The 23840-nt window shown below is 42.3% G+C and overlaps 1 protein-coding gene and 1 long non-coding RNA gene across 2 annotated transcripts in view; one reads left to right on the top strand and one right to left on the bottom strand.

Annotated features, from left to right (window-relative positions):
- The window catches only part of rerg (RAS-like, estrogen-regulated, growth inhibitor), a 43171-nt gene that overhangs the window by 12359 nt on the left and 6972 nt on the right, over positions 1 to 23840 (bottom strand). The window contains exon 2 of the mRNA XM_047575542.1: positions 22268 to 22409. Within this exon, the coding sequence (XP_047431498.1) occupies positions 22268 to 22328 (61 nt within the window). The 5' untranslated portion in view covers positions 22329 to 22409. The remainder of the gene's footprint in view (positions 1 to 22267; positions 22410 to 23840) is intronic.
- LOC125000148 overlaps positions 1 to 23840 on the top strand; it is a 30548-nt gene that overhangs the window by 5778 nt on the left and 930 nt on the right. Inside the window, exons 2-4 of the long non-coding RNA XR_007111277.1 lie at positions 3712 to 3790; positions 4257 to 4293; positions 19693 to 19756. This is a non-coding gene — a long non-coding RNA (uncharacterized LOC125000148). The remainder of the gene's footprint in view (positions 1 to 3711; positions 3791 to 4256; positions 4294 to 19692; positions 19757 to 23840) is intronic.

The raw sequence follows: 23840 nt of genomic DNA on the forward strand, positions 1-23840 counted from the left end.
CTCTTTGTGTGAGGAACGCGGAGCTAGACCCAAGAAAGTGATTATCTTGGCTTCGCATTAAACCTGAAAGCCGGGGTAAACAACTTGCCTGGCTCGGTGCGGTCTCAATTTTTCAACACAGTGAACTAATTCCTTAAAACATATAACTCAGCAGCCATTTAGAAACAAGATGGAAAGCATTTCGGAGCTGCCTTTATGTCATTACGTCGTGCCCGCATTTGCCCGAAACCGAGCTAATTGTTTGCTAACACGTATTTGAACTGAGCTGTGAATTATTACAGTATTTAGAGGGCGCAAATGTGGAGTTCTAATTTGTTAGTTTGTTTTTTTCCTCATAAAACTGACACAGACACTTAGATTAATGCGGTGTATGTCTGAGCGGTCGGCGGCCGAGCTGAGAAAGACGGCGAGCAACGGTGGGATGCATGTTCAGCGGGTGTTACAGGTGAACCAGGCAGCAGCACAGGTGAAGCTGTGTTGACTGTTTGCGATGTGGTGCTGGGGTGAAGATCTGAACAGTCTCCCTGTAATACTCGCAGCTGAGGCGGGACAAGATAAGATGAATATGTTTGGCTTGTCACCCTGACCAAAAGAAGAACAAACTTGGATTTGCTCGACCTACATTCCAAACTAGAGAGCGGCCCATTATCCACTTGCTGCTGGCTTGTGCAAACACAATTTTAACTCTGCACATTGTTTTCTTCCGTGTTCAACCGAGTCAGACCAACTACCCCGAGGACACATTACGCCACGGAGGTTAGAAGACAGGAGAATTATTTTAACGTAGGCGGCGCGGTTAGCATGCAGTTTTATCGCCGTCGGTTAGATGCAAAGTAGAAACAAGATAGTAGCAACGTACTACCCCTGTACATTTTTGAGAAAGTACACAACACTGATACCACACAAGCCCCCGTGTCCGCACTTTCAATCATCTTCACCGTAGGAGCTGTCATTTGCCTGAGTGACTCCCAATGGCACTGAGTGCTCCTCTTGAGTCCCGGAGGCTATCTGCGTCGTCGCGTCAACATACCGAGCGGCTGCTGCTGCCGCCGTTTGCAGGAGAGAGACAACGGGGGAAACATCTTTTGCCTTTTGAAATGTGCCTTTGAACTGGGTTTAAAAAGGCATCTCAGCCTGAACTGTTTTCCAATTAACCGCTACAAAGAAAGGGGAAAAAAGAAAAAAAAAAAAACCTATTACCTCCGCCAGAGTGTCTCTGCCACGTTTCATTACGCTCCTAAAGGAGTCAAGTCCTGCCTTTGAGCTCAGGACGGTGGCTGCTGACTGATTTGTGTGACAAGCTGTAGCTCACACATATGAAGTAGTGCCTCTTTTTATTAGCCAACCTGGTCGGGCACTTCATCGTGATTCGTCATCTTGATTTTGTTCCTCGCTAACCCTCATCCCCCTTTCCAACCTAACACCCTCCGAGTGTTTTCATGCGAGGGAAGTCTGTGTCATGCAACTTCCAATTATCCCCTGAACGCCCTGAAAGCAGAATAACAACAGATTCATTTATCATGCTGCTGATGAGCCAGGCTGACTTGCGCGTTCCTCCTCTGGGCCAGTTTGCTTTTCTTGTTTGACCGTGACTTTCCCACTGAGGCTGCTTCGCGGCGCTTGCTCTGCGGCGGCCTGGATTCCAGGTAGACAGTGCAACCAATGGGGTGTGAAGTCCTTTCCTCATTAGAGGTAACTTGATCGCCTGCTTTTCGCTGCCAATGGAAAGAAATGTACACATGGCAAAGAGGAGCCTTTGTTAGCATGCATCACAATGAGCGTTTTGGCCCAGATTTGAAAAAAAGAAATAATGTGCACTGTATCACCGGGCTTGACCGGATCACAAAGGCAGGCGACTCAGTGACTGTGTACGCAGAGATGAAAGCTGATAACAGTAAAAGAAGAAGAAAAAACATTCCCTCTGTCTCAGAGCACATGTTCCATTTATCATTTAAGGACTACGTGGATTAAAATCACAGTTACACAAATGCTTTTAATGCACTCAGTTCATTATATAATTTTATCACCATTGCGTTCCTCTGACGCTGTTCTCTGGATATAATATGGGTAGAAGACTTTGCAGGGATTGCGTATTGTTAAGTGTATTTTTAGGCAACGGGGAAGTTATCACACTGTGATTCAAATAACTGATTTATGGCCTGAAGCGTCTTGTTTTCTTCAAAGGACTCTATGCTGCTCTCATCACACGAGCTTCCTGTTCCAACCAGAGAACAAAACTATCTGCCACATAACTACAACTTAACACCAAAAAGCAAACAAAGTGAGCAAAAAGCCAGTGGTGGAAACCATAGACCACAGGTGTCAAACATAAGGCCCGCGGGCCAAAAGCGGCCTGCCAGAGAGTCAAATCTGGCCCGCGGCATGAACGAAGTTGCGAAGTGTGAAAAGGACATAAAAGACTGCAGTTTTTCAATGAAAACAACTGATATCTTTATCACAACTCTGGAAGATGGAAGGAAGTGGGGACACAATGTCGTAATTTATATACAGTCTATGGTAGAAATTAAAAAATACTAAAAATGTTGGACTCCTATCTGCCGGGTTTCCAGAAACATGAGGCTGTATGTAACATGTAATGGAACTCCAATGGTACTCTAATGCAGAGGTTTTCAATGTTTTTAAGGCCAAACTGACATATAAAGAAAATAAAACAAAGCGATGCATTCTGGCCTCTAGAGAGCGAAAAGCACTGTCAGCTTCTCTTCTGCTAACACTGCTGCCTCTGGGATTTCACCTGAGGACTGAAGCAGAGAGAGTCAGTGTAGTATGTGGCCTCGTGATTGGCTCAACAGTGACATAGGAGGGGCCTACAGAAGGCTTAGATTGACAGCTCTTGGCTAGTGTGGCGCTCTGTGTGAAGGTTCGCTGTTGAGACAGCTCCTGTATCGCTAAATGTCGGATTTGTGTTAATGTGTATTTAAAGAAATTTAAATTTGTAGGGGGGAAATATTTGAAAAATATATATAAAAAAATGTCCAACCAACCAAAAATCTTGCGACCCGCCTGCAATACCTCCTCAGACCCCTCTGTTGAAGACCTATCCTCTAATGGTGGTGTTGCTCAGGGTCAACTGAGCAAACACACACTTAGCCAGCAAGTTCTACCAAAAACGTAAGTCAGTGCTACTTTAAAGGCAAAATCAGAGATAATGCGACAGAGAATGCTAAACTGCAGTGTGGAAGAGACGAGTCGTAATCACAGTGACTCAGTAAACAGCACTATGTGACTTCCAGCATTACACAGCCCAAATTGTGCATCACCAAGCAACGCCGCAGACCCAAAACTCCTACTGAGTGTTATTAAATTGAGCAAGGGTGCATTTACCGAATTAATCTCCACATTTGTAGCGTGATTAAGAGGATGCTAATTTGAATGCGCCCAACTTCCCTATACTTCAGTGGTCTTAAGTGGCTCGATATTTTGGTGCAGCCTAGAGGGAGGTTTGCTGTTTAGGCAGCAGATGATACAGTAGTGGCAGTGGAGCTGAGTGGAGGCACTTTAACGCTGAAACACATTTTGTAGAGTGAGAGAACGTAAATCAGCATGCAGTTTATTCTCTGGTGTCTGTAAGTCCTGCAGCACAAACAATGCATTTCATATGACAGAAAAATTCCCTGCCCTGCTAGATGGAGCTCTTGCCATATAATATATCGTAAATCAATAACCTGTTTCTCACTTTCACATTCTCAGGCAGAAAAGTTCATGTGATTTCATCAAACTCAATCATGTGTGGCTGTATGGAAGAGTGCCGAGTCTTCAGACATCCAAGGTAGGCGTTTGCCAAAATCTGCTTTTATCAGAAGTGACCTAATCACATTAACGGCAGAATGTCGGACTAATTGCAAACCAAGCAAGAGCAATTAGTGGCGCCCGTGGCTCGGTCCTGAGTGAAGCTGTGTTACTCATTGAACAGTTTCTATTGATTCCCCACCGCCATCAGACGGACACCCATGGCTGTCTGGTTGCCTTCGGACACAAAAACACCGCTTTGCTGGCCCTTCCAGAGCTGTGAAGTTCTGTACCTATTGTGTTCATGTCACGATGGGTCATGTCATACAGCCAGCAGTGCTGATAGGACTGGAGGACCAGTGGTTACACTGGAACTGTTTGAAAAACTCTGGACTGAAGCAAGAAAAAAAAGAATAAACAAAAAGAGAAAGAAAGGTTTTTAACATGAAAATCAAGAAAATACAAATAATACAAATGTGTTAATTTATTTTTTATTTTTTTGATAGAAATGCTGAACAGGCATAATGAAACAACTACACCGCGGTGAGTACACCCTATCCATTTATTATCACAAGCCTTTATATGCCTTCCAATGTTTCAGAAAATGGACTGTATCCGGTTTTACTTTGTGAAGGTACATTCATAGCATCCCATCATTAGACAACTAGTTAAAGTTTCTTTCTTAACTATTAAAGTTACTGTTAAGGGACATTTTTCCTTGCTCTGGGATTTTCAAACTTTGGGTTTTGTAAAGCATCTTGAGCAAAACAGAAATGACAGTATGCTAGCCTTCTGACTGACCTGTAGACTAGCTTTGAAACTTGGAATTATGAAAAAGCATACAGTCAACAAGTGTGGATGCGTCAGAGGAAATAACCACACATAATAACTTTAAATTGGAACAATGTCTGCTAATGTGTCTGTTTGCTGTCTCGCGTCTGCCTTTCCGCATTTCTCTAAAGGACCCCTGCTTTTCTATGGTTTGTGTGTTAACCTACCAACAGTAATACAGGAAGTAAGAGCTCGATAAAGGGTAGGACCTCTCAGCGTGGCAGTGAGAAGACCATTCAGAAGGCCAATAACGTTAATTGAATTGAATTGGATTTAATTAACGTTGGAAGATATATTTAGCAGATAGCTAGCATTAGCTAACACCAAAACTAAATGTATCTGCAGGTAAAAGAAATCTGTTTTGATGAACTCGCATAGATAGCATAGATAGATAGCATAGATAGCATTTAGCTACAGGCTCTAGCAAGCCTGTAGCTAAATGCAGACAAAATCCAGACTTTTAGCAACAGCTAAAGCTAATGTGACTAGCAAAACACCAGAAGCCGGCATCTCAGCTTTTAATATTACTGAAATAAATGTGATTTTGTGTATTTACCTTTGAATTGAATGACTGAACTTTGTGTTGAAAAAAATATTTAAGGGGACAATTAAAAAAAATAATACTATTAGCATTTAGTACAGCTTGATTGTAGCATAACAGGGCTAAACAGGGCACAAGTGTTTGTAGATAAAGTACTGGATTGTCTTTCTGCATTTTGCAAAGTTGCAGGGATTCTCAATGGAGAAAGGCATGGAAGGAAGGTAATACTCTTGCTTTTAAATTCTTGGCCAGCTAGGCCTTGGACTTAATAATTTCAGCTTGATTGTGCTCTTAAGAACTGCAGAAAAACACTCAAATCAATCGATGACATATGATATCTTACAAAACACCATGAAAATAATTTGAAAGTTCGGTTTAATCCCCTTGTACTCCGTCTTTGATCTGATTTAGACTGCTCGTGGTGCTTGTTTGCGCTGATGGATGTTATCAGACCTGCTGTAAATTTGCTCCTCCGCTGGCAGGAAGCGCAGTTTCTCTCGTGTTTTATGCGAAAAGAGGAGAGGTTAATCATTAGCCAGACAGGTCCTTTCTGTTGGTTTTATTGCAGTTCTGTCGGGAGAGAAGCCGGCTATCGTTGCCCTGCTGCTCTGTTGGCAGGCAAGGAGCTACAAGTCGCACACGGTGTGGCCTAAAAGGCTTGTGACAGGCCACAGGCTAACACATTGAAACAGACTAACGCAACACTGACAGTATTGTTCCAGTTCTTTTCCAAATGTAGCTTTGCTACTAAATTATATTTTCTATAGCAGGCCCTCACATCATTAATCAATATCCTCAACACTTATCAGTAGAATTTCAGACAACAGGGTTATAGATCCCGGGCTTTAATTATTGATTTATGGTTTTGGACAAATCCACTCAGCAGTGAAAAGGAAAAATAAGACATGGTTTTAAGCAGTGGAGCAAGGAAAAGGAATGAACACATCCTTGTTGCTTCCAGAGTTCACACAGATTTATTCTTTCTTTTTTTATTAATGTGACAGATAATTTAAAGGATGTCATAAATCGGCACACTATCTTGTTTTCACTACCTCTTAAAGAACGGAAGGAGAGCGCACACAAAACGGTAAAAAAGAAGAAACTGGAGTCGCAGCTCCGATGTGGAAAGTACAGCTTATTTGAATGAAATGCTTGCAGGCATGACATTAAAATAATTTGTACTTTCCAGTACCTTCTGTTTTATTATCCCTTGCAAGAAATGTCAGATGAAAACCCATTCCTCAACAAGCTCAACCTGCATTCTTTTCAAACGTCCGGTCTTCAGCTGCTTCGGTTTTGTGCAAGTGCATGCACCATAGTGTGGGATGGTTCCCTCCTTCACACACAGCTGAGACGTGACAGCCCTGATGCTGGAAACAAGCAAAACAAACGCGCTACAAAGGCGCCCAAACCACTTCCTGAACAGTAGGTCAGGTCGCTATTCCCAGTCTCAGAGCTTTCCCAGAGTTCCTTTCACCACGCTCTATCCCTGGGGCACGTCTCCATCCCCAACCACCAACAGCAAGCTTCTTTAGAAATGCTGAACAGGCATAAATCGTTCTCTCACCGTAAGCAAATCTATGTACACATAGACTGCTGGGAGTCTTAGCGGTGCCAGGGGACATAACCCATCTATCTGCCGCTGCCCAGTATAGATAGAGATCCAGTCAGACATCTCATCATCTCGGCCCCTTTTCCATAGCCCACCAATTAGGCTCCATTCAATATTTTATGTTTGTTTTTGTTTTTTTTGTCCTTCTGAGAATTAAGCAATACCCTATAAGAATGGATGTGGGAAGTCTAAAGTGAGCGCAGTAACAATAACACACAAGCCAACAGTAAACATGTCATCCCCCCAGATTTATGGTGTCGCTATCGGAGTCAGTCAGGAACAAATAGTTCACTTACTATGAGATGGAGCTCTGGAGAAGTTTGAGCCAAGAATTATGACGCAACTTTGGATGATATGAAGGGGGGAAAAAAAACATAACATAACTTAACATAACACAAACCCTCAAGGACACTGAGCAACTGAGCAATGCCAAAGAATGGGAGTTACAGTTGTAATAAAATATAATAAATTATTTTTGGCCCGATGCTTCTTACTACATTAACTCCACTAGACTTTTGTACCAATTTGTACTCTTACATATAATTTTTTTCTTAATTTGTCACTGGAAATTCTTCTCTGCATTTGACCCGTCCATTTGTCCACAAAGAAGTGTACACATTAAGATCAGAGGGCTGTAACCTGCGCAGTGCCAGGGAAGCAGTTTTGGGGGTTAGATGCTTCCCCACGGGACATGAGCCACAGACACACGGGGGACATGAAACTATGACCCTTGCTATAAGAGTCAGGCATTATATATAAATGCAGCTTGCCTGTTAATACAGTAAGAAAAATGACCCAGTAGCATTGAGCCCATTTGTTATCTAATGAATAGTGTAATACTTTCTGTTTCTTCCATCCCTGATTAAGATTACCAGGATGTCATGGTCTTAAGTTACTCCAGTCAACATTTTTCCAGATTACTTTGGGAGAAGCACTGAGATCTTGTTGCTGAATTAACAAAAAAGAAGTAGTGGACTGAGTTGTGGCCTTGCACTGACTATGCCTGAAAGGAAAAGTTGCTCTTGAACACACAAGTAAGACTACTACAAAGGACTACGTAGCACGTAGCACGAGAATGTAAAAATTCTGAGACCTGTTTTGATTTTAGTAACTTTCGGCTGTTTTTTCTTCTGTTACATTTTTTTTCACTGTGGTGTCATTTTTCACTGTAATATGAAGTCCTACACCTCTGTAGATTCAGGACACACAGGGACTACTACAAAGGACTACATAGCACGTTTCCACAACTGTTTAAAATAAAATACCTCTCCACACCAGCAGGTGGCTGTCTTCTGTAGTCGCCATTCAAAAAGGGAACTGCCCTCTACATTATACTTTTTCATTTTTAATATACACAAGATATTTGGAAAGTCTAGCTCTACAAACTTCATGAGTGTCAGTGTTGGAATGATATTATGTAAGTAGATATCAGGTGGACACTTAAGATGCTGCTACATGCTATATTAGCTAACTAGCTACAGCTAAGTATAATCTGCTAGGAGCAGATGGAAAAGGTTATCAAGAAATGGAAACCCTATGCTTTTGCCTACCTCTTTATGAAGAAAAAAGCCATACTAATCTAATACTAAGAGTGCCAAATCTGCCACACTGTAAAGTAGGGACTGGAACTCTATATGAGCTGTTCTACAATACATAACAGTCCACACTTTCCAAGTGGGTGAAGGAGAACGACCCTCAGCTTTCTGCTTTGTTTTCCTTCGTTGCGACTCCATATCTCTTCTCACTTAATTATCTGAGGAAACAGATGCTGCTTTCGCCCCCTTTCACACTGATTGGAAAATGACTTATCTGTGTAATGTGCATTCCTGAGAAACACTATCTGTTCCCAAAATACCAAATCAATAATACCTGGAGAAATCTCATCATCTCTCTTGCTCCTCTGATGAAATTACAGAAGGCGCTAATTATCAGCTCATGACTCGTCATTTTCCTCCTTACCCCGGCAAACTGTGGATCCCTTGTTATTATGCAGTATTTAATTTAATGAGACGTGGGGCCTAATCAGCGCAACGGCTCTTCTGAAAATAACAGAGCAGCGTTCCACGTTTTGCCCTGTTTACTCTGACAATAAATAGTCTTTTTTTTTTGTTTTTCAAACACTAAATTTATTTCTACTTTCAGAAATGAAAAAGAATCCTATATCAGACCCTGTTGCCCGGGGGAACACCGAGCAGCCTCCAGCCTGATGCTGGCACGCTGCCTGTTTAAATGTTGTTGTGCGGTAAACACATTCCCTGCGTCACAAGAGGTTACTTCGGCTGCTAAATTGGTTGAGCTGCCTCAAGTGAGCTTCTCATAATAAATCGAGCTCCAGTTAAATCCTCAGGTGTCGCAGTGTTTTAGTCTTGTGAGCTATAAAATCGTTTCTCTGATTCAAAGGGATTTCCAATAATAATGAGAGCTGTAATTAGATAGTGGCAAGGAAAAGAGAGATGATGCGTTTACTGTATTGCGGGAATTCAAATGCACAATTACAGTTACTGGTGTTTTTATGTTAACTATGAACATTGGACTGTAACCAAATGGGTAATATGGAAGGCGGTAAATAACCATCCAGATGCTTCCTCACGGCTTGGTTTTCACAGCTCACATTGTTCTCAATAACTTGTTTCTTTTTTTTTATTTTAGCAAAATAAAGGTTTAATAAACCTAATGTGTGATACATGCTCAGCGCCAAACAATAAAGTCAGCAACTGGCTGACAAACAGAGTGGCCAGATTAGCTGTGGAAGATTTTTTTATGAATTTGGGACTACAAACACCAAACCAACACCAACGAACTATCTTTGACAATTTTTGCTTGTGTTAGACCACTTTGTTGTGAGCCAGTCGAAGGTGGTTGTAATACAATGTGGGGGCTCGTCCAAACAAAGCTTGTATTTGGATTTGACTGACCTGGTGGCAGTAGATCAGTTTAAGTCCTTTAAGACCTGGTAATGTGGGCTACCTTTGTGGTTCTGGTAACTTTGGTAGACGTGTTGTGACGCTTTGTGACATTATTGTTTGTTGCTGTAACTTTGCGTCATGTGCGCCAATGCCAATTTGTTGTCGACGTTGTCAAAGGTGGCCGTAATACGACGCGGGCCAAGTGAGATGTCGCCTCACATTCTGTGTCTGGCCCAAAAGAGTTGCACTTGAACACACCACAAAGACTATAGCCAATGGTTCAACTAGCATGTGGGTTCACCAGCAGGTGGCAGTAGTTCCCTCATTCAAAAGGGGAAAACTAGCTAGGGGGAGCTACAAGCAGAGGTGGAGCTGATCAGTTGGTCTACAGTTTAATCATTCTAGATGATAATGTCGTTCTGAAAATGTTCCTCTGTTTCAAAGACATCTGGCATTACACCGCCAATTCAATGTCGGCTGAAAAGCTGCCGATGGGGGCCCAAACAGCGATAAAGGAAAAGCTAGGGTTGCATATCCTCACCAATGGCCCATGGTGTGTCACAGCCCAAGAACAGGGTTAAAAATAAAATGGTCAGGTCCAGTCACCAGGTATATGACAATAAAATTCAAATGAATCACTGTTATTTGGAGAGAGGGGCTCAAAGGTCTGTGGAACAACCACATCTAGTGAGTCATGGCATTTATTCAATAATGACTCCACTGAGGTCTGCTGAGGTTTGACTCAACTAATGAAATTATACAAGGAAACAAAACTCTTAAAGTAACAAAGTTAAAGTTACAAATGCTGCTATAAAGGTCAGATTACACTCAGCTATCTCAGATGTGAAAGAGATTTGAAAGAGAACCAATCAATAGCACCCGGAACAGATCAAATAATCTCTTCTAAATGAGTAAGCAGATTGGCTTAACGGATAATCATCAATTAATGCTGGCCATGAGTGTAAAGGTAGTCAAGCTGAGTATTGTTCACTGATTTACTCACAACTCAAAATTCATTTAAGTCTTTTTCGTCCACCCCCTGTCAAGCAGCAGCCAGCTTTACGTAACGCTTCAACTTTTCACTACCTTTGCTTGAATGCACCGTGCCGTCGCACTATGACGATGGATGCGTCTTTGTTTGAACACAACAGTACATATCAAGTTCACTCTGAATGGCAAAAAAGGTCAGATAAACTCCCCTCCACTCTTCTTTGGAGGAGCTCCACGGCCACACAATGGCAGGGAGGGAGGCGCTCATTCTCCTTGGGGGCCCCGTGGCTCTGTAAAATGGGACACCAGAGAGGCTTTGATTTCACATCGCTGACGATGCAAAAGGACAGAAGCCCACACTTGTGGGGTTGGAGCAGGAAGGGCGTGAGGATCCAAACACCGCATTCATCCCTTTAATTTAGCCTCCAACAATAGCACCACGGCCCTATTCATCAAGGGCCGTGTGTGAGGCAGATGAGGGCTGAGATGCTGTGGCAACCACACCTTAAAGAGCGAGCTTCGCCGCGAGGCATACAGGCATGAAGGTGAAACACCGCATGTAAGGAGCAGCTGACAGCAAGTGAAGTTCCTATTTTTACCATATAAACTGTCAGCCTGGGTATTATAGCTTCAGTACATGGCCTTCCTTGTCCTTACTGAAGATACTCTGCAAATTCTGGGGAGCTTAAACAGAAACATGTTTCTGTACATTTTGTCAGTGTTTCTACACCAAACGTAAAAGGACAGTTTAAGTTATAATCAAATACACATGTTGCTCTTCAGGCCTTTAGTGCTATTTATCCAACTGCTTTTTTCTTGAATATAATGTGACTTGAAGTTTAAGTTCAGGAACAAGACCACGCCCCACGTCATTCCATTTCCAGCACGTCCTTATAAAGGTGTGTCCCAACCCTGTCTTTTCTATTCTTCCTCTTCCAGCTTTCATTACAGGAACCAGGGGGACAAGGAGCCAAAGTTTAATGAGACGTGTCCCCGACACTGAGTACGTTTACATGCATGTGAAAAAAACTTATTATTGCCTTAATCGCACTATAACTGGATAATTTAAGTGCATGTAAACACATTAGTCCGACTAAAATCTGATTAAGGTACCCAGATAAGGCATGTGACCCCGAAACAAAAACATCCAATGCCAGTCGCAGAAGAAGAAGTTGATAAACAGAGCCGGTAGAAGAACCGTCGATTGCGCGCATCTTATCTGCACCACAAGTAGCGCGCACGTTACGTACGAGATTTTTTTTTAAAAGTAGAATGGTTTGAAATGCCAGTCTGCCGCATGAACGACTCTTGTTTATTATATGACGTAATAGGTCAATTGGAAAGAGGGCCGTATTAACGTGATATTAACCCGCTGAAAAGATACATATTGCCCCCTAGTGTGGAGGAAGAGGACAGGTTCCCGTCAGTTCTCTGCTGCATGTAAACTGGGACAAGGACTGTATTCAGAAAGCCGTATTTCGATCATAGTTCGATTAAGCTCTGCATGTAAACGCCCTGACTGAGCCTCCCTCTTCTACCCCTTTATCTGGAATTCTGAGGTGGCCACTCAAGAAATACCTTGTTGTGAGGAATATATATTTTATGTCTACCCACATACAACCAACCACCAACCATCCCAATGTGCAGAAAGAAGCACGCATTTACACGTCACGAAATGTGTACATCCCCCTCCACTTAGCTGTAGCATTGACTGGCTCTGTACTACTAGGTTAAGCCAGGAGTATCGTCTGGATACAAAGTCATCTCCACAAGCTAGCGATGTCAGATCACTAGGAAGACTTTGAAATCTTTCTTGCTTGTATGAATAAGAGTACACACAAGACAAATTACAACAGAGATGAGACAAGAGCGGTGGGTGCAATAGCTAAGTCTGACCCAGGGCTTCCTGTGATGACTGCCTCATGTCACGGGTAGATTCCTTCAGCACAGAGAAACAATTGGGAGGCATAGTTGACTTTACATTTTCAAATGCTTTTCAGTTTTATACATATAACCCTTGCCATATAGATAGAATTGTTAAGCTTCGGTAGAGGTGCATACAATATCCCCATTAAGAAGCTATGTGAGGCTATAACAACACTGCACCGCATATTTTCTCATCTCAGTATGCAGAGCAAAGCTTTATGATGAGATGATTAGCAGGAAAATGTTACATAAACCGATCTGCCAAAAAAGAGTGGGAGGGAACATTACTGAATAAATCAAATACCGCTGAAAGGGGCCCTGACTATATTAAACATTAACCTGGACCTCGGCCGATAACGCGCCTTCAGATGCAAAGAAGAAAGTGCTTTATGGATCCGTCATGAAATTTTAAGAGCTTTGCTAATCTCCAGAGAGAGAGAGAGAGATTGCTAAAGCACCAAAGGAGAAAAAAAAAACAGTTATGACTCACACGCCGACCGAGGACACCGGCGGTCGTCAGAGTACATGAGAGGAGGACGGACAATGTGTGGAGGCTGAGGGGAGTCAGGGGTGCTCTCTAAAAATAGTTCCACAGGAGAAATAAGCATGAGCACAAGAGAAGCCCACCTTCCTGTGACACAGTCATTTCCCTTTATGGGTCGACAGCGTCTTTGTGTGTGTCAAGCTAAGGCTGATCAGGAGAGCCACAGAACATTGGCTACCTTCACTCCAGAAATATCCTCTCCGCCAAAACTCAATATGAGTCAAAGCAGTGTGTGCCAGGTGAATGAAAGCACGGGGGGAGGTTTGTAGCGGGCAGATGGCCTTAAGAGAGCTAAAACAGAAAAGGTGAATGGCTGAGACGCCATGTTCCTCTCCGAGGGCAAAAGGAAGCTCTGGGCAGCAGATGTGGTGCATTCAGAAGAGGAGAAAGTGGAGGAGGATGGAGCAAGTCGAGCAGAGTGCGGGCACGCTGAGGGAAATCAGGTTCTTTGACATTTTAATGGAGCCTTAGAGTTGTTGGACAAAGGTAACAGAGAGACAAAGTCCTGTGTTTCAGTTAATTATGTGTACTACTACTGCCCATATTCAAATTCAGACATTTGAAGGCTCATACCTGGCTCTGAATATTAATGTGTGTTCCGACAGAGTGAGAGATGTGTTTTAGTCACGGCGTAATGGCATATCAAACAGGCTGAGGGATGCAAGTGGACTCAAAAATGCAAGGGGAGCACGAACAAAGGCAAAGATGCACACACGTGAGTTGAAAATATGAGAAATTTTGCACATGGGACTTTGGGATCCAGGCACCATTTCCCACGTGGTATCGAAGAATTGCATGTCATTTGTCATTTCTTGCCATGGAGCACGGTTGAATTATGGCTAAGGACAGGGGTTGGCAGTCCTTCATTGAGAATATGGTTTGCACGAGCACAGCAAAAACATAAAATATATTGATAGAGTGGATGAGTTGGCACGTTACTCTGTTATATCATACCAGGCTGTCTTTTCAGGATAAAACTGAAATAAATGTAGTCAGTTGCTATGCTTAAGTTAACCTCTGTGCCTTAGACACATTTATTAATGAAGAAATAGTAAAAGAAGCACAACTTGGTGTGTCTTTTGGTTAGCTAACACCAATGCTATCATGCTGAAATTAGATTTGCTAATTACTACAGTTATGGCTTACAGGTAGGCTTGCTTTTTTAGGTTTTCTCTGCATTTGGTCATATGTGACTTTATGATAGTGGTGAACGAAAAGTTAGATGATGAAAACTCGTTTAGAAGATCGCTAAAATCATTACAATTCATCCGCTGGGAACTGTGGATCCCCACTGGTTTGTCCTGACTGAAGTACTCCTTGTTAAGGCTAATTAACGGTCTTAATGTAATTCCCATCTCCAGCCTGTAATCAAAAGAGACGAGATCCTGCTGATAATCTAGTGCATGTGAGCCCCATCGCTGCAGGCTCAGTCTTTTCAGATTAATCACTCAGGTGTGTCTATCAGGATTGAATCATTTTGCTCCCTTGAACACATTCACTTCCCCTTCTGATCAGCTCATCCCAATCAAAGGGAAAGACACCGACCTCTTCGCTCCTGCACATCAGGCCCGTTTAGCTCATATCTGGTGATCAGCCTAATGGTAATGCTTTAGAATACATTAGAAAAAATGCAGAACCAAAGAAACCAAAAGTCCATGGCTTTCATAGGGTTTTTAACATCAGTTTTCTTTTGTTTCTGATAGTATGAGAAGCATCTTTAAACAGACCAAGGCAATACTTCTGTGAAGAATATATTATCATCTTCAGTTTATTGTTTTCCCTCTAATCTCATCCTCTTGTTTTTTAATGTAACCAGGCCTTGGTTCCACTTTTGCAATGTCCTACTTGACCTTTCGTCCCAATGGCGGCAAGCCACGGGCTGTGAAACGCAACTCGCACTGAACAAACATGCACAATTTAATAAAGCCCTGAAGTTTGGGAAAGTCTTAGGTAACACACTCAAGTACATAAAAGTCACTTAGCGTTCTATGCAGCACATCAGTCACACTGTGAAAGCCACTTGGGAACTCTTTCATATCTCTTATCTAAGAGAATAAAATGTACCTCTGACATGCTGATTACAGAACTGGTGCTGCAGCATAATGTATTCGATGAGTCACATCTTGCGGCTGCTTACCGGGTCTGGCATGCAGAATGCAATCAGAAGGAGTCAAACAGCCAGCCAGCTTCACAGCTGTGGGCTATCTCAGCTGTCAGAGGCTAAAGATGTGCCTGGAATCCTAAACGTCGGGATGGGCAACGCTCCCTGTGCTTCTGAGTCTTGTTTAATTGGTTGACTGTGCCGAGCGAGGAGCTGCGCACAGGCACGCTGATGGATGTCAAATCAACAATGAGTTATTTGATCCCTCTCCCGCTCTTTCATTCCTCACCCCAGCGGGTATCACGGGTAGTTGATTTTGGGAGCAGCATGATCACAGCAACAATGATTTTGGTGTAAAGGGTTGGCTGTGCCATCTTTCAGCAGGAGGTCTGTGTTCATGAGCTCACTGTGCCATATTGTCAAAATCAGTGTCTTCTTCCTAGACTGCGTTACCGTAGGTTGGGACAAATTAGAGGTGTATAATTCAAAAGTTTCACCAAATATAGACAGAAAAACAATCCTGTTTTGTTAATGAGCTTTGACTGAAATAGAGTCCAGCACAGTAGCTGTCAGTCTGTCCATGCCTGGTGTTTGTTTTCGTGCTTCGTCTGTGCTGTCTGCCCTCAGGATGACTGTTTACATCATCCCTCAGACCACATGGGCTGATCCCTTCCCTCGGTGGTGGTAAACAGTAGTATTTCGGCGGCAGACACATGTTGGCTCGCTCCACTGTTATTGTTCTGCTTTCTGGCCATTAGATGTGCCGAGGTGAGTAGGCGGAGGAGGCGGAGGAGCCTGAGGAGCAACGACACGAGAGTTTTTACGAGCCCACGATTTGCGCTCCGTAGCAAGTTAATTTCCCGGAGGAGCATCGAGGCGTCTTTTAAAGCATCCTGGCTACTGTACGTGATCATAAAATATATCGACAGACAGATTTTGTTCACGTCATTTGATTTTTGTTTTGAAAGTCAGCTTGGGACAAACATTTCCTCTTAGTTAATTTTTATTGGTCATTACTGGTTGAATTACAACTGACAAAAGCATGTAAATCAGCCTTACGAGACCAGGGAGCAGCATGACAAACTGCGGACACATTATTAATATTTTTACACTTCAGGATTCTTTCTGAGCCTCATTTGTTTTACGGTAAATCAGACATATACTGACCCACTATCTATATAGTGGCAGTGGTGCCAGATCGCGTAATTTCACACCCAATTAGGCAGCTTTGAATGTTATTCATAATAATTAATTAGATCATTTACTTTTTAATACTAATTTTTGAACACATTTGGTGCTGGAGACACTGTTTAGTCTTCATAAATAAAGGCGCAGTTTGTCAACATGCACAGCAGGCAACTGCTTGGGCCCCCAGGCCAGTAGGGGGCCCCATCAGGGCTGACGAACATCAGCATTGGTAATGGCAAACCTTTTCACTGACAGTAGGAGCCCTCCTTAACCTCCTCAGACCCTGCGTCCTCATATGGGGACATTAGATTTTAGGGTCGTGGCAGATTATTCTGCTTCATTTAGACCTGTTGTCCTCATAAGTGGATGTTTTAGTCTGCCATCTAGTGGTCAATACACTAGGCGGTGTAAGAAGGTGACAACGGGGTGTTTCAGGGGATTTGAGAAAAGTTGTAGCTTGTTTATTTATGCTTACCAACTTCTCACATTTGATATGACGCGAAGATTTAACACATTCTATCAGTAATAATAACTACAACGTCACTAATTAGCAAGAACTTGTTTGAGGACATTGGGACTTTATTGTTTGTTTTATATTTTCTTACACATTAGCGGCATTGCTTTTTTCTCAAAAACTACTTCCTGTTTAAAGATGATGCTTGGTTTTTATACTCATTAACTAATCCCAAATATCTTGGAGAAATTAAAAATGCAAACAAAATCTCAGATCTCACAGGGTTAAGGGGCCCTCAGCTGACACAACTCACATGCATGCACCCTTTGTCCTGTCATGTGCATGACTCTTTAAATTAGTTAATAACTTAATGAATGCTGCTTTGGGCCAGAACAGACTCTAGAATTGACTTCGGATGCCAAAGCTCACAAACCTCTCACCACAAAACAAAGGCGTGAGGTGGTGACAAGTTCGAAGAGGAGATTAAATCAAAAGAATCCGTCAAAAAGACGCTCAAGTGTACAGTAGAGCAGAAAGCAAAGGCTAAAGGTGATAGCTGTGTTGGTACAAGTGATACCTTTTACTTTGCGCATAGTTGAGTTTACACATTTATTAATTTACTTTACTGGTCAATGCAGCTTTGAATTGTGTATGGTTTACCTAAGGCCTAACTCAACTTTACTGAGAGGCTTCGTAAGTGTTTATACGAACATGGCAACTTTTTAGATTTTCAACTGAACAATCACCATTGCCAAAGTTGTTGTCACTTTAAATCTGCCAGTGTCAACAGCAGAAAGTCCATCATTCATTTACTCTATGTATACTTTTACACTCTCAAACACTGTGAAAACAAAAGGAGAATGTGGCAGTAAAGTTACATACTGACCGGTTCAGGCTCTTTGGAGAACTGCACAAAATCCATCTGTTGTTATGCTTTTACTTATACATCACAAAAGCCCAATGAAACTAAAATACATGCGGTCATGAGGCCAAATGTGTTCTCAGCTTACTCCTCACTGACTAAACTACTGGAAAACCTTGCTAGGGAGTATTTTTATGGACACGTTCATTGTGTGTGTGGTTGTGTGCCTGTGTGTGTGTGAATCAGGGACTAAGTCAGAGGCACAGTAATTGGATAAATTTGTCTTCTTCACTAGCCCCAGTTTCCCTTCGCTGAGTCAATAAACCAAAAGGCTGCAAAGCGCCAGAACAGCCACAGTGGAGTTGATACACTCTGCTCTTTATTAGCGCAAGATTGCTCTGTGTGAGTTCAGGTCAGACCAACACCAAGGGCCCGGAAAACCCCCAACAACGCTGAGCAGCCAGCAGGTCTGCCGCTGCTCATTAGGGACAATCACTACTAAAGCACTGGTTCCCTAGAGTCAGGCTAAAACAGAAACCATTGACGTCTCACGGGTAACTGCTGTACAGTGAAGTTGGCAACATTTGTGAGTTGAGAACATGCAGTTTGTTCCACATGAACCACATCTGGACAATCTGAAGCTATTGATATGTATGCTATCAGAAAGAAGGTTTAATATTCCAGGTCTGATTTATGAGGTTTGTTGGAGGCTGATGGTGACTGAAGAAGGTTTGTAATGAAGCTGTAAAACTAGGAACGTGGTTGCAGCAGCTTTTTTTCTTTTCTTTTTTTTTTGGATTAATTTAAACTATTTACTCGTGGTTGCCTGAGGTTCTAAAGACGTTGGTGATCTCCTGTCCTTTTCTGTAATGCCACCATTAAAGCTGACATGTCCTCACAAACATTGGGTGGAATCTGTTGTAATTGCTACTAAATTCCATGAGTGTGGGAACCCATCAGATGTCGTCTGATGACTTTACATCTAGGGGCAACAGTCGATGTCTTCAGCCTCCTCTAGCCAGTGGATATCCGGATTACAACTAATGGATATCTAGGTGGGGAATGTCTGCTCTGTGCACCAGTCATCATTCGCATTCCAGCTAGCAAACCTAGACACAAGAATGCTGTGGGAGTTGAGAGACAGCTCTTCAACTGGACAGTTTAAACTCAAAATGAAACCACAACAACTTCTTTAAGGTATTTGCTTGGCAAATGCAGCATGTTAGCTTGTTCACTGACAGGCCACGAAAAGGCCTTTTGCCTTTTTTTTCCGCACCAAAACACAGACTACACATATAATAGAAGCTATAAAGCTTAAAACAAGATCTTGTTGTTTGTCTGAAGATGCTATAAACAGTATCATATGCAGAATACCACTGACAGAAATAATGTTACAGGCATTGAACGTGCCCAGAGGATGTTGGCTGATTACTCTGATAATTGTTCAATGGTCCTTCATCTGGGTGGGCAGATGAGAGGTTGAATTATTCCAATAGTCTTTCTAAATGCTTAAACACTTCCTTGTTTACCTAAAACAGCAGTACAACTGGCGTCTGTAAGGGCACTCACTCCAATGCACAACAAGTCGCAAAACAACAAGTGAAATGTGGTTAAATCACAGTTTTATCCAAGTGGGAGTTTAATTTATTGCTTGAATCCGGATGTTTGCCAACTGGGTAGAAAAGTGCTTCATTAGCATTTGTTAGTTTCCACTAAAGGGCTATGTTTAGATAAGAGGTGTCCATTGTTGAAGGGAGCATCAGGGCTACATGTAGCATCACAGGTGACAACAATGCCTACTATCCTGCTGTGTGTGTTTTTTGTGCAAACGGAGGCGTGTGGGTGATGCATGAATGAGTGTCCATCTGCAGAACAAATGTCCACGTGAGAGGGTAGGAAGTTATTTTCCATTGTGAAAACACCCAGATCCAGAATGCAAAGTGGAATATCGACGTTGTCATTGTAAAAATTCTTTGTTCTTCCACAGAGCTACTTTCAAACTACTGAGACCGGACCGTCTGGACGTCTCCATTTTACGTACAATTCTCTCTGTAAGTCCTGGCAACATTTGTGATATATTGCAGTCCCGACACAAACTAAAAAATAGAACAGATAAAGAAAATATATGTTGTTTTCCTTGGCATGCTAGCAGCACAAATGTTCATGATTACCAGAGTCTGCTAACCTGTCTGTGTTTAGGTGGGAATTCACTGTTGAGGATGCATTTATATTGAATGACTCGGCCCATATTTGGAGAGAGTTTTGCCTCATTCTTTTAATGCGACAACACAACACGACGCCAGTGCTGTCGTTTCTTTGGCAGGGATAACTGTTTAATATCCCTCGTCTGTCGTGCACACCTTGGCAAGAATAAATTGACAAATGCATTTATTGGTTATGTGTGGGTTGTTTCTAATTGCGTCATGAAAATGATACTTGCGTGTGGTAGGTTATGGATGACTGATTGCAGATTTTTCTATTTCACAGTCTCACAGCAGGTTGTCTGCAGCATCATTACTATCAAAAGAGATTCTTCCCAGTGAAAATTTATGCATATGGAGCGATGAGATACATATGAGTGCGGAGTGGCAAGTGCGAACAGATGTACTTAAGCCTTTCCACTTGTGATTGGATTGCCAAATTTTAGGACCAAGTAAAACACTATAGACATTGTTGGTTTAAATGCTAATAAACAAACACAAAAATCAAACAAACTGAAATTAGAAATTTCCATGACTTGGGTCTGATGTTGATCGCATACTTACCTGTACTTCAAAGAAGCTGTTTTGATTGTGTTTTATGGGTAATAATGTGTACTCTGATGATCCATTATTGGCCAGAGACTTTAGTCTGAAGATGTGAGCGAAAGTACAACTGTGCTCACTTGATCCTCTGGACATTCACACATCCTGTTCATTGTTTCCAATGGGAAACACCCAAAGACGTTCCTACTGAAACGACAAGTCCCACCAGTCTTTTAGAACTGAAGAAGCTACTTGAGTGGAATGTCTTCAATAAACTTTACAAGTCCAGGCGCCCTCATTTAGGCTCGTTTTTTTGGATTTACTATGACCTGAAGACTGAGGACCATCAACAGATGTTGTCATGCTAGCGCGCTACATGATTAACGCGTTAATTTGGCATACATGCAACTGTGAGTACGTTAGCATTTAGCTCAAAAGGCTGCTTGCTCTGTCTCTTTGCAAAAATAAATCCACAAATGTCTCCCTGCAAAATAAAATATTTGCCTGGGATGAAAGCAACATCGTTGTAGAAGCATACACTGCTGTGCTTCCTCTTCACTGGACATCCATCAAGCTGCACACTAGCACAGTCGGCGCTGCTCCAGAGAAACATTTTATCCTTCAAGGCATACAAAAGACCAATGTGAGACCATGAAACACCTTTGGACTGCTGGATGGAGACAGAAAATCCTGTGTGCCACGGGGTACAGCTGAGATCTCAGCTCATGGTCTGACTTTATACCTCAAGACTAAGGTACAGTCTATGGGTGGCTCACGTCAAGTGAAACAAAACAGGGGGTGAGCACATTCTAGCAAGTTTTCACGTTGATAACAGAGATGCTGTTTTTAAAGAAAATTAGCAGTGACGTACAGTAGCCCCAGAAGCCAGAACAATACACTAATCAACCGTTTCCACGGTTTCCGATGACAACATCAAGCTGGCAGCTACATACAGAGCCAGAGAGTGAACGACAGCAGAGGTGAGGGCTCCGTTCAGACGACAGCTCATCGAGAAGACCTGGCAGGCTTCCGAGGAATGAACTCGACTAAATGAAGTGGAGCAGGGCAGCAAGAATAACACACGTCGCAGTTCACGGAAAGAAGTCGGAGAGTTAAGTTCTCCGATTCCAGGGCAAGTTTCCTGACTTCCATGTCAGACAGCATCAGCCTCGCTGTCATGTTTTACAGCTGCGCTCCTTTCGGCCGAAGGTTATGAACTCCTTAGTCATTACACTTTTCAGTACAGCACTTAACTTGACCTCCTTTGACATGTTAACGGTCTCCCTCAACATGGCAGAGATCCCAAAAGCATGCTTTCTAACATCTGATTGCTACATAGGAGCAATCTGTCTTGATTTGCAGCTGACGGGAAACAGATGGTCTGTGTTATTGAGGGGTATACGTACAGGCCGCCGGCCGACTGAACTGCAGCGGCTTACGGAAGAATACCGAAACCAAACAGCAGTGACTCAACGGACTTATCTGTGGGGGTGAAGGCATTTAAGACAGACCAAAAAACAACCGCCTATTGGTGACTACGCAAACAAACTGTATATGAGGTGAATTTATGGCGAGCCTGAAAATACTGACAGGAGGAAGAAAGAACGAGTCATAGTGAGGAGCACGGTGGTGCAGAAAGAGATAAGAAAAAAAAGAGAATACTGATGGTACCTAGCAACACGTCATTTAATCGTTAGTTTGGAATGCTTTAAAATCATTCGAAGCACCAAAATGCGTAGGACCAGATACAACATTCCCCCCGGTAAATCGAGAGAAAGGAATTGACCTGTCTTTGTTAAAGCTTGAGTGTACATTTACCTGATTTGCCTACCCCTGCTCTGCCAAAGACGGCCAGTTTCACCTCCGGGCTTTTGGCCATGACAGCAGCTGCAACCGGTGAAGCTCAGTGAACTCAGAGGTCAGCCGATCATCCTCTCGTCGACACAGGAGGAAGCGGAGTCTGAGGAGAAACACAGCAATGCATTTTCAGTACCGGATGCTACAGGACATTTTGGGAATGCGACTGTTCCTCGTGCATGTTCTCAAGCGCAGGATTTTTGTAGGTGACATTTCCTGTAGGTACGTCTCCCTCAACAAAGGACGTCACCATTTGTGAAGGAGATAGAAATTTCTCAGTGTCCTTCAGGAAATAGGCAGACATGTCAGACTCTATAAGACTGCACTGAAGGATCAGAAACCATGTAGAGAAATATGCAGTTCTTTTCAGAACTGCTGTTTCAATATTGAACTTAAAGTTCTCTGAACATAGCCATGAAAACCAACATCAAGCAAGGGCTGTATGAGCATACATGATGTGTGAACCTCATGAGGATAAATGTAATTTGGACGTAATGCTGTTTCATTACTAGTATATAAATGTGGCTCCTAGGAGATGTGCTTGGATAAATAACACGAGACAGGTCTGAGTTCCCGACTAAGAGAGGATTGTTCTATTTTCATGAAGCGCAGCACAAATTCAGGACACAGGCAATTTTTGCAATTTTAGCGCTGAAGGGAATTATTGACACACTGGCTCAATGTGAAAAACAGAATGGAGCACAATGAGCACATTGTTCATAGGTGGAGGACGATATCTGCAAAAAGAACAAGGCAGACGTCAGCAACGGTCAATCAAATAAATCCTATTATCTCGCTGTATCCTAGCAATTTGAATACGCGTGCACCGGCTTGAATATGAACGCGCAGAAAATTCATAACATGACTTGAAGGATACTGAAGTCTTAACTCGGAAAGTGTCACTTTAGAAGTCAATTGTTGTGAACTTACAGTTATAATTGTGATTTTCAGTAGGACTTAAGTATTGAAAACAGTGTTTCTTAAATTAATAATTTTTTTTAAAAAGAAATGCAATAAAATGCATGTGAATGATAGTTTTGCAGCTACAAGATCATATTTTCATTTTCTGACATGCACAGGAACATCGAGCATATAAAGAAAATCCCTGAAATGAAATCCACCCTTCTGTCCTTCAGGAAACTGACTTTGCAGCTGAATTAATATTAGTTCAACAGCGCAGATGAAAACACACTCTCTATCTTTCCTGCTCCCGTCATGTGACTGCTGAGATTTAATCACTTCTTATGGTGATGCGTCTCCCCGCACCTTTGACCGTCGGAAGTATGGAGGCCCAAAACTGCCAAAAAATAAATAAAAATAAATGTATAAATGACTCAAAAAAATACATTTCTAATTGAATTTATTAGAAAAGTCTAATATGTCACAACAGTGCTTGCTTTTTTTATTTATTAACCTTTTTTTTTATCAGTACTTATATTTATTAATTTTCTCTTTGACTTGTGTTTTTTGTCTTCTCTTTTTTTCTTTTATTTTTACTCAAGTGTGTCATCAGGTCATCTTAAAGAAATTAATA

Source organism: Mugil cephalus, chromosome 22 (genome assembly GCF_022458985.1).
Source record: "Mugil cephalus isolate CIBA_MC_2020 chromosome 22, CIBA_Mcephalus_1.1, whole genome shotgun sequence".
NCBI lineage: Eukaryota > Metazoa > Chordata > Actinopteri > Mugiliformes > Mugilidae > Mugil > Mugil cephalus.